This window comes from Drosophila subpulchrella, chromosome 2L (genome assembly GCF_014743375.2).
Source record: "Drosophila subpulchrella strain 33 F10 #4 breed RU33 chromosome 2L, RU_Dsub_v1.1 Primary Assembly, whole genome shotgun sequence".
Taxonomy (NCBI): Eukaryota; Metazoa; Arthropoda; class Insecta; order Diptera; family Drosophilidae; genus Drosophila; species Drosophila subpulchrella.
Window position 1 is genome coordinate 7,709,767 of NC_050610.1, and position 12,857 is coordinate 7,722,623.

General features: G+C 41.3%; 5 protein-coding genes across 6 annotated transcripts; 1 reads left to right on the forward strand and 4 right to left on the reverse strand.

Annotated features, from left to right (window-relative positions):
- Positions 1 to 982: 982 nt before the first annotated feature.
- LOC119546189 (trypsin-1) lies at positions 983 to 1,948 on the reverse strand. Its single transcript, XM_037852315.1, has 2 exons — positions 1,905 to 1,948; positions 983 to 1,827 (listed from the first exon to the last, which is right to left on the reverse strand). Exons 1-2 carry the CDS (start codon positions 1,946 to 1,948, stop codon positions 999 to 1,001), a joined length of 873 nt encoding a protein of 290 aa, XP_037708243.1. The 3' UTR covers positions 983 to 998.
- On the reverse strand, positions 1,928 to 2,820 carry LOC119546525 (UPF0585 protein CG18661). 2 transcript variants are annotated; one of them, XM_037852862.1, is made up of 2 exons: positions 2,756 to 2,820; positions 1,928 to 2,662 (listed from the first exon to the last, which is right to left on the reverse strand). In XM_037852862.1, exons 1-2 carry the CDS (start codon positions 2,758 to 2,760, stop codon positions 2,038 to 2,040), a joined length of 630 nt encoding a protein of 209 aa, XP_037708790.1. In that variant the 5' UTR covers positions 2,761 to 2,820; the 3' UTR covers positions 1,928 to 2,037. The 2 variants fall into 2 exon arrangements, with proteins under 2 accessions (XP_037708790.1, XP_037708789.1); XM_037852861.1 differs by having other exon boundaries at positions 1,928 to 2,701; positions 2,756 to 2,819.
- A 516-nt stretch (positions 2,821 to 3,336) lies between these two features.
- Positions 3,337 to 5,136, forward strand: LOC119548510 (COP9 signalosome complex subunit 2). Its single transcript, XM_037855797.1, has 6 exons — positions 3,337 to 3,390; positions 3,469 to 3,663; positions 3,719 to 3,844; positions 3,996 to 4,477; positions 4,538 to 4,870; positions 4,930 to 5,136. The coding sequence occupies exons 1-6, from the start codon at positions 3,337 to 3,339 to the stop codon at positions 5,072 to 5,074; spliced, it is 1,335 nt and encodes a 444-aa protein (XP_037711725.1). The 3' UTR covers positions 5,075 to 5,136.
- On the reverse strand, positions 5,110 to 6,141 carry LOC119548511 (protein rolling stone). The gene is made up of 4 exons (XM_037855798.1): positions 5,795 to 6,141; positions 5,641 to 5,742; positions 5,397 to 5,583; positions 5,110 to 5,342 (listed from the first exon to the last, which is right to left on the reverse strand). Exons 1-4 carry the CDS (start codon positions 6,114 to 6,116, stop codon positions 5,147 to 5,149), a joined length of 807 nt encoding a protein of 268 aa, XP_037711726.1. The 5' UTR covers positions 6,117 to 6,141; the 3' UTR covers positions 5,110 to 5,146.
- A 1,083-nt stretch (positions 6,142 to 7,224) lies between these two features.
- On the reverse strand, positions 7,225 to 8,930 carry LOC119547287 (protein rolling stone). The gene is made up of 4 exons (XM_037854072.1): positions 8,609 to 8,930; positions 8,274 to 8,375; positions 8,030 to 8,216; positions 7,225 to 7,972 (listed from the first exon to the last, which is right to left on the reverse strand). The coding sequence occupies exons 1-4, from the start codon at positions 8,928 to 8,930 to the stop codon at positions 7,756 to 7,758; spliced, it is 828 nt and encodes a 275-aa protein (XP_037710000.1). The 3' UTR covers positions 7,225 to 7,755.
- Between the last annotated feature and the right edge of the window lie 3,927 nt (positions 8,931 to 12,857).

The window sequence follows — 12,857 nt, forward strand, 5'->3', positions numbered from 1 at the left end:
GTTAACAAGTTCACGTGCAAAATTGCAATGACCCAAAGGACACACTGGCACACCTGCCGGGCGACTTTGCACCCGGTACTCCCCCTTTAGCACCTGTGGTCCCACTGCTAACTGCTTTGACAACCGTACATGGTGAAAGGTAACCGAAAACGCCAACGGAAATGCCAGAAGAAGGGTAACAATGTGGAACACTCGCAGCAATTTGCAGCATTTAATCAACAATTAGTGAGGCCAGGAAAATGGAAAATGACTGGGAAAACTGGAAGGAAAAACACTAGAGCACACGGGCCACTGCAATAGAAGATGAAAAATATCTGGAGGCACTGCCGCTCGAAATTGAAACTTGTGCCACTCTCCCCAATCAATTCACTTTACCTATGCTTACTTTGCTATTTTTTCTTCGTTCTGCGAACTTTTATTTGCCTTTGGGCCAATCATTAGGTAAATTTGATCTTCGTCTCCGTCTGTCTAGTTATTGATATGATGTGGTCATCTAAGCCCTCCCCTTTACTCTCCTTCCAGACTGTGTCAATATTTGGACTTAGGGTTTTTCTGGGTCAATTGCTTCAGTTGGCGATGATAAATGGACCCATAAAGGGGTGCAGCTGCTGCAAGGGAAGTGACATAAATTCCTTGATTGCATCGGTTACGAAAATATTAAAAGCGGTAATTTTTGAATCCACAATTCAAAATTTTACCGAGAATGTTCTACATTCTTTAAGAGGTTACCATAAAACTAGTGAAACCTTTTCAGCGTATTGTATCAGTCATTGGTGGCCCCCTAAAATGATACATATTTTTGATCAGTATAACCAGGTTAGTCCTTATAGTTTGTACATCTATCTGCTCATAGTGGCTAACAGTTAAAAGTTCACAAAACCTTACTTCTAAATACCATATATACTTCAAACTTTAGAAACATTTCTTAATCATGATATATTTTTCAATTATTTGATCCTTTTTGTAAATATAATCGGTCTTGATGTTTTAAATTAATCTCAGATGCCACTAACAGAGCTGATCCAATCGCGGACTGCAGGCACCCTTGAGTAAACGCCTGGATAGTTTGGCCTGGCGCATCCGTAGCCCCAGGAGACGACGCCCCACAGAATGCCGTCGGCGGCCAGAGGACCTCCGGAGTCGCCTTGACAGGCATCCTTGCCGCCCTCCGGCAATCCTGCGCAGAGCATGCGATCCGTGATGCTCCCAAAGCTGCCGTAGGCCTCTGTGCACTGTATCTGACTGACTTTGGGCACGGTTACGGCCCGGAGAACGGCGGTGGACTCCTGACTACTCTGCGTGTTTCCCCAGCCGGAAACCAGTACGGGAGTTCCATCGGCGATGTCAGCATTCTGTGCGGGAAGCCCTATGAAAGACTGGGTCACGTTCTCCGCGTTATAATCCTCCAACTCGAGAAGGGAGAAGTCAAAGTCGATGGTGTAGGCATTGAATTTTGGATGCCGATGGACCCGCTTGATCCCCACCAGCAGTCCACCATCAGAAGTGCGCGAAGAGCCAATGCGCACTTTGGAGATCTGTATGGCCGATCCCTCAGTGCAATGGGCGGCTGTGAGGACCCAACCTTGGGCGATCAGGGAGCCACCGCAGAAGTGGTAGCTCCGCTGCAGGGAAACCTGGTAGGGAATGTCCTTTATACTAGTCACCTGACCGCCCACGATGCGACCATCCAGTCGAGGACGTCTCACTGTGGCTGCCAAACTCAGATTCACCAGGAGAATCCCCACGAGAAGCAGCTGAAGAATCGTCTGTGCCATGCCTGTAAGTCCGATACTGGATCGATTGTGCTGTACTTTCAACCAGAACCGTCTTTATATAGAGTCCACCAATCGATCGAGCAACTATCAATTGCGCTTTCAGGGTCAATTCCTGCGTTCTCGCCTCACCTCGCTCTGTCCACTTGGCCTACTTCGATGAGCAGGCACTCCATCGACAATAAATTTTTATTGCCTCCAAATAAACTACATATGTTATCTTAAAGGGGGTAATCGCCCAACAACCTTAGTCTAGTGCACTATTTTATAGCTTAAGCCAGGTCAGTAACTTGTTGTCCGACGGCATCTCCACGATCTTCTCCAGCTTTATTCCGTTTTCGGCCGCCACGACATTCAGATCTATGATGTCACGAACGCCCCAATTGGGGTTCCTCTCCCGGAGGGTCAGGTCGAAGTCCAGATTGCTCTGGGGACTGAGGAAGCGGTTTTCAGCAAACGGTCCGTAGGTGAACATCCTTCCTCCCCGTTTCAGAAGCTGTCCGGCAGCCCGGAAAAGTCCTATGGAGCAGATCCATGGACTGATGTGCATCATGTTGCAATTGAACATGTAGTCATAGCTTCCAGGTGCTTGTGGAATCTCCCAATCCTTGGGATCTCGGCTGATGTCCGCATGGAAGGGTGCTCGAATATTCCCAGTTGGACAGTCATCCGCATAGGCGCCAATCGAATCGAAGTGAACACCTAGGTGCTCGGTCGGCTGGAAGGTGATGTTGGGCATTAGGGGCGCCAGGAATCCCACATGTTGTCCCGAGCCCGAGGCTATTTCCAGCAATTGCAAATTCGGGGTGCTCCTGTCCACCTGGGTGAGTAGAGCCTGCGCAATCGGTACCGAATTACGGTCGCCCGAGGTATGCGTTACCTTTATGGCACTGCAACGAGGAAAAATGTGCAGGAGTCGCTTTGTCAGGCTGTGTTTTTTTTTGTTTTTAACAGGCTGCAAGTTGTGATAAGAGATTGTTTACCTCATTTTATGGGCTCAAGGATGGACGAAAAAACCTGTTGAAGTGATGGGTAGCACTGTTCAATGCCAGGGATGGGCAATAGTTTCGTTACCGTTAACTGCTTCCAAGGACTTATTAAATAGCAGTAAGTCACGGAATAAGTGAAAAAATAAATTAGTTTTAAATGTATGATAAATAGACGTTTGATTTTAAAAAGGCTTCTTTAAAGAGAGTCTATATTACTAATATATGAAAATAAAAAACTTTTAATGGAAGCGAATAAAACATGTTTATTTTGTATCATTAAATAGGGTTGAACTTACAATCAAGCACTAATATTTTCCGTTTCTAATTCTTGCTTAAGTTTTTAGTTTTATTTTCATCTAATTATCTAGTTTTTCCAACATTTAATTTTTAACTGTCACACAGTCACTGTTTTCATTTGAGCATCTCTATCACCATTATCGATTGTCAACAGCTGGTGGTCACATTCTACAGCATTATTTTGCCAAACACAAAACGGTCACATCTTTCATTGCAAAAAATATTCTATTCGCATTTATTTACTGATAAAGTGCAATTTATAAAGTAAAAGACTCGAAATGTCCGATAACGATGATGATTTCATGTGCGACGACGATGAGGATTATGGATTGGTAGTTACTATTGGTCCTTAGCTGCTTTGGACACGTTCTAACAATGCCGGCTTCATCCTTTTGTTAACCACTTTCTAGGAATACTCTGAGGATAGCAACTCGGAACCAGATGTGGATCTGGAGAATCAGTACTACAACAGCAAGGCCTTGAAGGAGGAGGAGCCCAAGGCGGCACTGGCCAGTTTTCAGAAGGTTCTCGACCTGGAAAATGGTGAAAAGGGGGAGTGGGGTTTCAAGGCGCTGAAGCAAATGATCAAGATCAACTTTAGACTGGTGAGGGAGCTCTCAATCGGCTCATATTTCTTTGACTAATGCTATATCCCTCCAGTGCAACTACGATGAGATGATGGTGCGCTATAAGCAGCTGCTCACCTATATCAAGAGCGCCGTGACCAGGAATCATTCGGAAAAGAGCATCAACTCGATCCTGGACTATATATCCACATCAAAGAATGTGAGCATCCCGAAATATTGTACCCTTAAAGGGAATGTATTGTATTTGCCACAATATTGGAGATTTAATTGCTTGGCTGCTCCTTCTTCTTTAAGTCCATTGTTTACCGACGTATTTTTAACTAATATTTCCTAAATGTTCTTCGTTCTAGATGGCCCTGCTGCAGAACTTCTACGAGACCACCCTGGATGCCCTTCGAGATGCCAAAAACGATCGCCTGTGGTTCAAGACCAACACCAAGCTGGGCAAACTCTACTTCGACCGCAGCGACTTCACCAAACTGCAGAAGATACTCAAGCAGTTGCATCAAAGCTGCCAGACTGATGATGGCGAGGACGACCTGAAAAAGGGCACACAGCTCCTGGAAATCTATGCCCTTGAGATTCAGATGTACACGGTGCAAAAGAACAACAAGAAGCTGAAGGCCCTCTACGAACAGTCGCTCCACATCAAGTCGGCCATTCCACATCCACTGATCATGGGAGTCATCCGCGAGTGTGGCGGTAAAATGCATCTGCGAGAGGGCGAGTTCGAAAAGGCACACACGGACTTCTTTGAGGCGTTCAAGAACTACGATGAGAGCGGATCTCCTCGAAGAACCACGTGCTTAAAGTACTTGGTGTTGGCTAATATGTAGGTGAAGCACTAGTCCCCTTGAGACCCCCGCTTTATTAACATCCTCAACATTTTCAGGCTGATGAAATCAGGAATAAATCCCTTTGACTCACAAGAAGCCAAACCGTACAAGAATGATCCAGAAATCCTGGCCATGACGAATTTGGTCAACTCCTATCAGAATAACGACATTAATGAGTTTGAGACCATTTTGCGGCAGCATCGCAGCAACATCATGGCCGATCAGTTTATCCGGGAACACATTGAGGACTTGTTGCGGAACATTCGCACCCAAGTGCTTATTAAACTAATCAGGCCGTATAAAAACATTGCTATACCCTTCATAGCAAATGCGCTAAACATTGAGCCAGCCGAAGTGGAAAGCCTGCTGGTCTCCTGTATTCTAGATGAGTAAGATTTTATATTTCACAAGATTATGAGTATTTGACTAATGTTAATTGCATCACCAGCACAATCAAGGGTCGCATCGACCAGGTTAACCAGGTGCTCCAGCTAGATAAGGTCAACAGCAGCGCCTCTCGATACAATGCCCTGGAAAAATGGTCCAACCAAATCCAATCACTGCAGTTTGCCGTGGTCCAGAAAATGGCCTAAGTACAGCTTGTTCTATACCATGGTTTTGAGACCGATTAAAAATTATAGAATTTAAAAAGTTAGAGGGGAGTCCTAGGGAGTTGCTTTCATGGGTGGCGTTTCTTCGTGCTTTTTGTTGCAACAGTTGTACATCGAGATGCGTATCCGGTAAATTCCAAAAGCCACAAAGGAAAAGCAACAGATTAAAGCCAAACTGGCACATACAAATCCAATCGCCAGGCCAGGACGCGCCCAGTCCAGTGCGTAGTAGATAAACCGATTCCCGTCGCTGTATAAGTAATTTTATATGTAAAACTGAATTTTAATCTAAAGATTTGCTTACATGTCAGTACCACCGGCCCAATAGTAAATCAAGGAATGTACCAAGAAAATAAGCACAACGGAAAAGGGATAGATAAAGTGCATGAGACGGTTTGGATAATCCACCATAAAACAGTCAAACACCATGCAGATCGAGTTGAAGGCATGGCACCACAAGTTGTAGAGCTCACCGGCCACTTCGGGCATGGCTAAAACAGATAAACAGGTTATTTAAGAGATGATATAGAATTTAGTGTTCAACTTACTAGTGGAAAGGGCTGCCCAGAAGACCGTGGTAATCAACATGGATAGAACCGAAGTGGTATAGTGTGATATCCAGTAAATCTTTAGCGAGCGATCGCCAGGAGCTAAAATTGTGGAGATTGTAGAATTATTTTTTTCTTATTAGTTATTACTCACAGAAATAAGACTGATTAAAGTAGTAAATAGTGGCGATTACAGCACCGTATGTGCAGGTAAAAAGGCACAGTGTAAATCCCCAATCCGTGAGGAATATGAACCACCGACCGCCATTAAAATCCTGCATCATGCTGCCAATAACTCCAGCGGCAAAGAAGGCAGCCAGAGCCCATCGATAGAGGACCCAGACTAAACTTCGTTCTCCTTTCTGCCATTGGGAGCGACAGAAGACTCCAGGGTCCTCAAGATGTAGCGAGAACCTGGAGCACTGGAACTCCTCCTTTAAGGGCAAGCAGCACCCCTCTTTTTTCTCATCACCCATCGATGGACTAAAGCAAGCTATTGCTTTGACGGTAAGCCACAGACTAACGGAGGCACAGGTGTTCCATTGGCTTGATAGGGGGCCAAAGTTTTGGCTAGAATAGAGGTAATCGTGTCATACACCCCGTATGAATTATCATGATCCTTATCATCCCAGTGAGTACCTATTATGTCTGATTCGGCGACAGTCCACGCCCCCGATAAGACCCCCAACGTGGATAAGGTCAGTCAGAGCGGTCAATTGAATCGAACTTTGAGACTTAGAACATACCTTTAGTTTTCCATCTGGCGCAGCCGTCTCAGCTGCTTTTGGAGCTCGTAAACTCATTTTCGGGAAAGTCCATATTTGCAAGTGGGACATAATAACTACTCGAGTGTCGGATGATTTTGCAAAGTAATAAAAAATGTTGCTTATGGTAAGTATAATTAGAAATTCTCGATCAGAGTCCATGATAAGCTCGATCTGTCCACATTCCTTTCCCCAGCTGCGGGTCATGAAAAAGCCTATCAGCAGCAGTTATTAAGATAAAGTTTAGTACTCACACTCAAATAGCCACTATCGTCTACCGAATCGTTTCAAGATTCGAATATTTCCCAAAAGTAAAATGAGTAAAGGGGTAATGGCACTTGTGGGGGATAATAATCTTACGTATATAAAATTACAAAAATATGGATGTTATCAAGAAATATTGCTTGCTAATATACAACCAATAAAAGTTGTAGATTGATTTTTTGGTGTAGACTGATTTATTAACACAGCTATTAAAAATAATGCTTAGTCACTGTGGACGGTAGTTCACGTAGTGCCGAAGCGCACCACGAGAGTGTAGGAAGGCGACTTCTATATAAAGCCGCAGAATTTTAAAGCTCCAGTGATGGTTCGATCATAACGAAAGGTATTGTAAAATCTAAAAGAATTGCCTACCAAGACCTTAAGAAAATCAATTGGCTTGCGAGAAAGAGCGGTGAAATTTTGGGGCCGGTGGGGATAAATGCCTTACTTCAACCTAGTTGTTCGGCACGATTCATCAAAATCGTACAGACATTATGTATTGCGGCAAGAAGAAAGAGAGAATTTTAGAAAGTGTATTTATTTAAAAGATCGTATAATACATTTTTGTCAATAAAGTTGATATCAGAACTTTTGTATGTTGAAGGTGCGATCGTCACTATATTTTACTTCCTTACGAGGTGTTATTGCTTGATTTTACTGTTCGTAGGTTTCGTTAAACGTTTAAAAAAGGAAATAGTAATTCAAATGTAATTTTTTTTTAACATGGAGATGTAATGTTATTCTACTCTGTTTATTAAATCTTGATCTTAATCTTAATACGTTGTTTTTTAAACAAAACTATATTTTATCAATCTTTGCTTAGTAAAATGTCTGAAATCATTTCTAAAACTTCAATATGAATTGCAGATAAAGAATTTCATATATGCATATATAAACAACATTTTATACGTTTGGGGAAGTTCACATTGAATATTTCCTTTATATACAGCAAAAATAGCATTTATTGCTGAAAATTAAAGCTTTTCCTGGGGTCTTTGGTTTCATGATGCACGAAAAAAACCGAATCATGCCTAAAAACCCGCCGCCAAAATCTTCGAAGTCGCACAAGGGAATGGCAGATTTTCAATCAAACAACTGGAGCTGGTTCTTTGGGAGGAATGGCAGTGGCTGGAATTTCCTCAGGTTTTTTACTACAGCTTTCGTATATCGAGATGCGTAACCTGTAGAATCCGAAGACCACGACGCAAAAGCAGCTCACTATGACAATACATCCACAAACCGTTCCAATGGCCAGACCAGGTTGCTCCCAGTCCAAGATGAAGTAGATAAAGCGATTTCCCATTCTGTGTAATTGTTATAGATATTAAATATGGTCATAACGTTTTTAAAGATTTACTTACGGATCTGCTCCGCCAGCCCAGAAGTAAATTAATGAAAATATGCCATAGGTAATGCCAACGGTGAAGGGATAAACAAAGTGCATAATTCTGGTGGGAAAGGCGACCATAAAGACGTCGAAAATCATACAAATCGAATTAAAAGCATGCGCCCACAGGTTGTACAAATCGGCCCCCATTCCTGGCATAGCTATAAAAGAAATTAATATTAATACTTATTTTTTGATCAGTTATTAGACCAACTTACATGGAAAAAGAGCAGTCCAGAAGACCAGGCTGATCATCATGCCTAGAACTACAGTTGTGAAGTGGGAAATCCAGTAGATCTTCAAGGCCCAACTTCCGGGAGCTAATATTTTTGAATGGTAAAAAATTGATTGATCGTTCATAACATGGTTATTGTGATATGATAACAAATTTGGGGACGAACACTACTCGCGATTTTTGCGTTTTTTCTTATATCACATAGTATATCTTGAACAAATTTATGATATTATGACTTATATTATGACTCATATCCAATGAAAGTGAAACCATGTAGAAATATATATATATTCGGATCTCGAGTCCATCAATACTTACCAAAATACGAGGGCTTTATGAAATAAATGGTGGCTATTATCGCTCCATAAAGGCAGCTATAAAAGCATAAGGAAAATCCCCAATCCGTGAGATAAATAAACCATCGACCATTGTTAAAGGTGTCCACCATGCAGCCGATAACACCGCCACCAAAGAAAGCAGCCAGGATCCATCGGTAGAGCAGCCATATGATGTTCCGATCCCCCTTCTGCCATTGCGATCGACAGAAGGCTCCAGGATCATCGTAGTGCAGCGAGAACTTGGAGCGCTGGAACTCCTCCTTCAGGGGCAGACAGCAGGGCTCCTGGCTCTTATCACGCATATTGGTGGCTGGGTAAACTCGTCGTCGGTTTCGCTGGACTAGGAGGGCCACAGAAGTCCAGAGCAGGTGACTTCCTTGCCGGTAGATCGCAGACTGACGGAACCATGCGTCAAAGGTGCCAAATATTGTGAATGGAGGCCCATTTTTTCCGCAAATCGTTTCGGCTTCAATCGGGGTAATCGGGTGTGATAGGAAATGCTCTAGCTATCTGGATCCTTATCACCTGAACGAGTACTGTTTATGTCTAATTCGACGGCAGCGTACGCCTCCGATAAGCCCAACCACTTGGTCTTGGATGTGGACAAGTGCGGTCAGGGCAATAGACTAAATTGAGCCCCAGCACCGACCAGTGTGGGACTTTTCCCACATAATTAATATCCAGATTGGGCGGGGTCTCACGGCAATCGATGGCCCTGAATTTGTAAACATTTTTGGGTATTTTCGCATTTGCAATTTGGCTCATAAACACAATGATATACCCTCGTGCTTCTCAAGTGTTGACGGTGATAAGTCAAGTTCCGCCAGACCCATTCCCCCGGGACTCAGTCGCGATAAGATCCCGCCGAAAAAAAAATCAAAAGAAAATTCCGTTTGATTGAAAGGCCTTTCGATCCCCAATCAAATACACTATCAAAGTCAAAGAAATCAACTGAGTCACTAAATGTTTATGTTTTTTGTAAGCACGTATTATACGAAAAGTATATGTATATGAAGGCAGTAATAACATTGGGTAAGTAGTTTTTTTTTTTACTTAGCCAGGCATTAAAAACTGTAAATGTAAAATACAAAAATTTATAAAAGCAAATATAATAAAAATAATAAACCCCTTAGAAGAATGAGAGAACTCTTTTGCAGAGTACACCAGATATTTCAAACTCACTCGGCTAATTTATCGGTTCGGCAATCATGATACATATGTTAGAAGTTGGGGAAATATAATTGACGTTGTTTCCTTTACTGATACCAGTACAATGGTGAAATAGAACATATGTGGAACTTAAAGTTAGTGGACTCTAAGCAAATATTTTGCAAAAGCTTTATGAAAAGACCAAACCTTCGAAAAATCAGAAATCATGACGTATGATTAATGAATCATGTATTCTCTGATAAGTGAAAGATTACAGTGGAAAATGTAAGTACTGTGATAAATTCTTTTACTAAGACAGGGTGTGTAAAAAGCCGATATACCAAGAGTAAAATCTATTGGAAAATTTAAAAGTAAAATAAGATCTTAATACCTTATTAGCTGCGTTAATTTATTTTTTATTTCCCTTTTTGATTTCATTGTAATTGTTTTTTTTTGAAAATTTTTTTACTTTATTGCTGAAAAAGAATACTCTAAGGTTTAATGGAATTTTTCTAGAAAGATGTAAAGTTTAAATATGATAGTTTAAATAGAAACAAGGAAGAACGCTATAGTCGAGTACCTCGACTATCACATACCCGTTACTCAGCTAAAGGGACCAAAGGGAAATGGAGATATGCAAGCAGCAAAGCGAGATTTAAATGCGCCACCTACCGGCGGAAGACAGATTTAAGCATTGTGGGCGTTAGGGTAGGCGTGGCAAATTTTTTTTTGGATCAATCGATAGGCATTGACGAGACCAATACATTTCAGTTAAAATTTTTAATCTAGCATACAAATTGTGGGCGCCACAGGCTTGGGCGGTTTGTGGGCGTTAGAGTGGGCGTGGCATATTTGCGTAACAAACTTGCGCTGCGCACAAGGCTACGGAATCTAAATCTGAAATCCCAATACTCTATCTTTGATATTTTCCGAGATATCCGCGTTCATATTTACGATTTTTTGAAGTTTGTGGGCGGTTTGTGGGCGTTAGAGTGGGCGTGGCAAACTTTTTTTTGGGTCAATCGATAGGTATTGATGAGAACAATTCATTTCAGTTTAAATTTTTACTCTAGCATCAAAACTGTAGAAGCCACAGTTTTGGGCGGTTTGTGGGCGTTAGAGTGGGCGTGGCACTCTACTGAAACAAACTTGCGCTGCGTAAGAAGCTCAGGAATCTGCTCGCCAAATCTCAATAGCCTAGCTCTCATAGTTTCCAAGATCTCAGCGTTCATCCGGACAGACAGACGGACAGACGGACAGACGGACAGACGGACAGACGGACAGACGGACATGGCTAGATCGACTCGGCTAGTGATCCTGACCAAGAATATATATACTTTATGGGGTCGGAAACGCTTCCTTCTGCCTGTTACATACTTTCCGACGAATCTAGTATACCCTTTTACTCTACGAGTAACGGGTATAAATACTTCTAATAATAAATTCCCATTTAGCAAAAATAAATTTTAAAAAATCATAAATATTGTACACATATCAAAAAGACTTATTTCGATCACTTTATAACTAAAGTTATTGGAATTTGATTCTAAGAACATTAAACATTAAACATTAACCGAATACAAATAAACACATTTCGTTAGGTAAATTGTTTACTAGATTTGGGGTGATTTCATCTAAAAGTTCTGAAACTACGATTGGTGGACCTTGAAATGAAAATCCCAATTTATTTGTAAACACCTTATCTCTGTTCGTAAACAGAAAACACGCCTTTTATTGATCACCAAAAAAAATCGTTTCTTCTTGTCGGGCTATTCCCACAGAATCGGACCTAAGGTCACTTTAAGAATGTGTCGCCTGAAGAATAATTTCAATTACAGAGGCAAATTTAATTTATGCAATAAAGAGGAAGTTTCAATTGAGCCGTTGAACTATCTTTACAGCAAATGCCGACGACACTTCGGTTTTCCATTCCCGGCCAATGACAAGGTTAGATATATGTAGATATAAGGGTAACGAACCAGTTGCTCTTTTGATTGTTTACGTTCGGGGTGTGAATTTGATATAATTGGTATGCAAAATTCAGCCGCAATGTCCATATGTAATCGATGCTGGGCGTTTATTAAGTGCTCATATTGATTCCAAGTTCAGAGGCAAAAATGTGTCAACTAGAATTTCGAAGAGTCGAATAGCTTATTGTTTACTTTAAAAGGGTTTCAATAATAATAAATATAATTTGTCCACTACTCAGCATTCCGCAAACACCAAGATTTCTCATCATTAGGTTATATAAAACTGAGTAATGTTACGAGTCTGCAATGATATTCCTTACCTATGGATATCTTCAATAATTGTTATTTTGATTGATAGAGACTTCATTATAATATTATTATCATTATTAAAAGCCCTTTTATTAAAAAACATATAATAAACATCTATTAACGTTTGGGACCTAGAAAATATAAAACTAATAGTTGGCTAAAATATTAAAAACTTCGTCAGAATGTAAAAACGATCTTAACAAATTTAGGGCCATTTAATTTTTTATAGATAAAAAATCAAAACATCTAAGAGAACATTTTAGCTGTGAGTACCTGTACGAAATCTGATAGGAAAAGAGTTTAATTAAATACTAATTAGCTGTTTTCAAGTGCATGATAGCTCTTTCTGGATGGATTAGATAAGAGCGAAAACACTTTGCTTATCGCACACATTTCTGGCCTTAATTAATGTAGGTCAGCCGGAATTTTGAGCATCAAGTGCTGCACGGCAATTTGAGTTTTGGAGCTTTTGGGTGGTTCTTGTTGATGGAGATCTTAATTGGCCGACCTCTGTGGCTTCAAGTTCACTGGTGACAGATGTGTGTGCGACTTCGGGAATCCAGCTGTCAATAATATAACAGATAAATGGTCGTCTGTTAAACGGTTCCCACCAACAAGAGGGCGGTACTTGCTATTTGACACTCTTTTCGGCAGGCGAGTGCTCTACATTATATTAAATTGAATTTAGTGGCGATGTCTCGCCATAATGCATGATACGCCAGTAGTCGATGTGTCCAATTCCCGTTAGGCAACCGATGAGTTTTGTGATCGTATGCCGACTGGAATCGAGCGATCACTAAT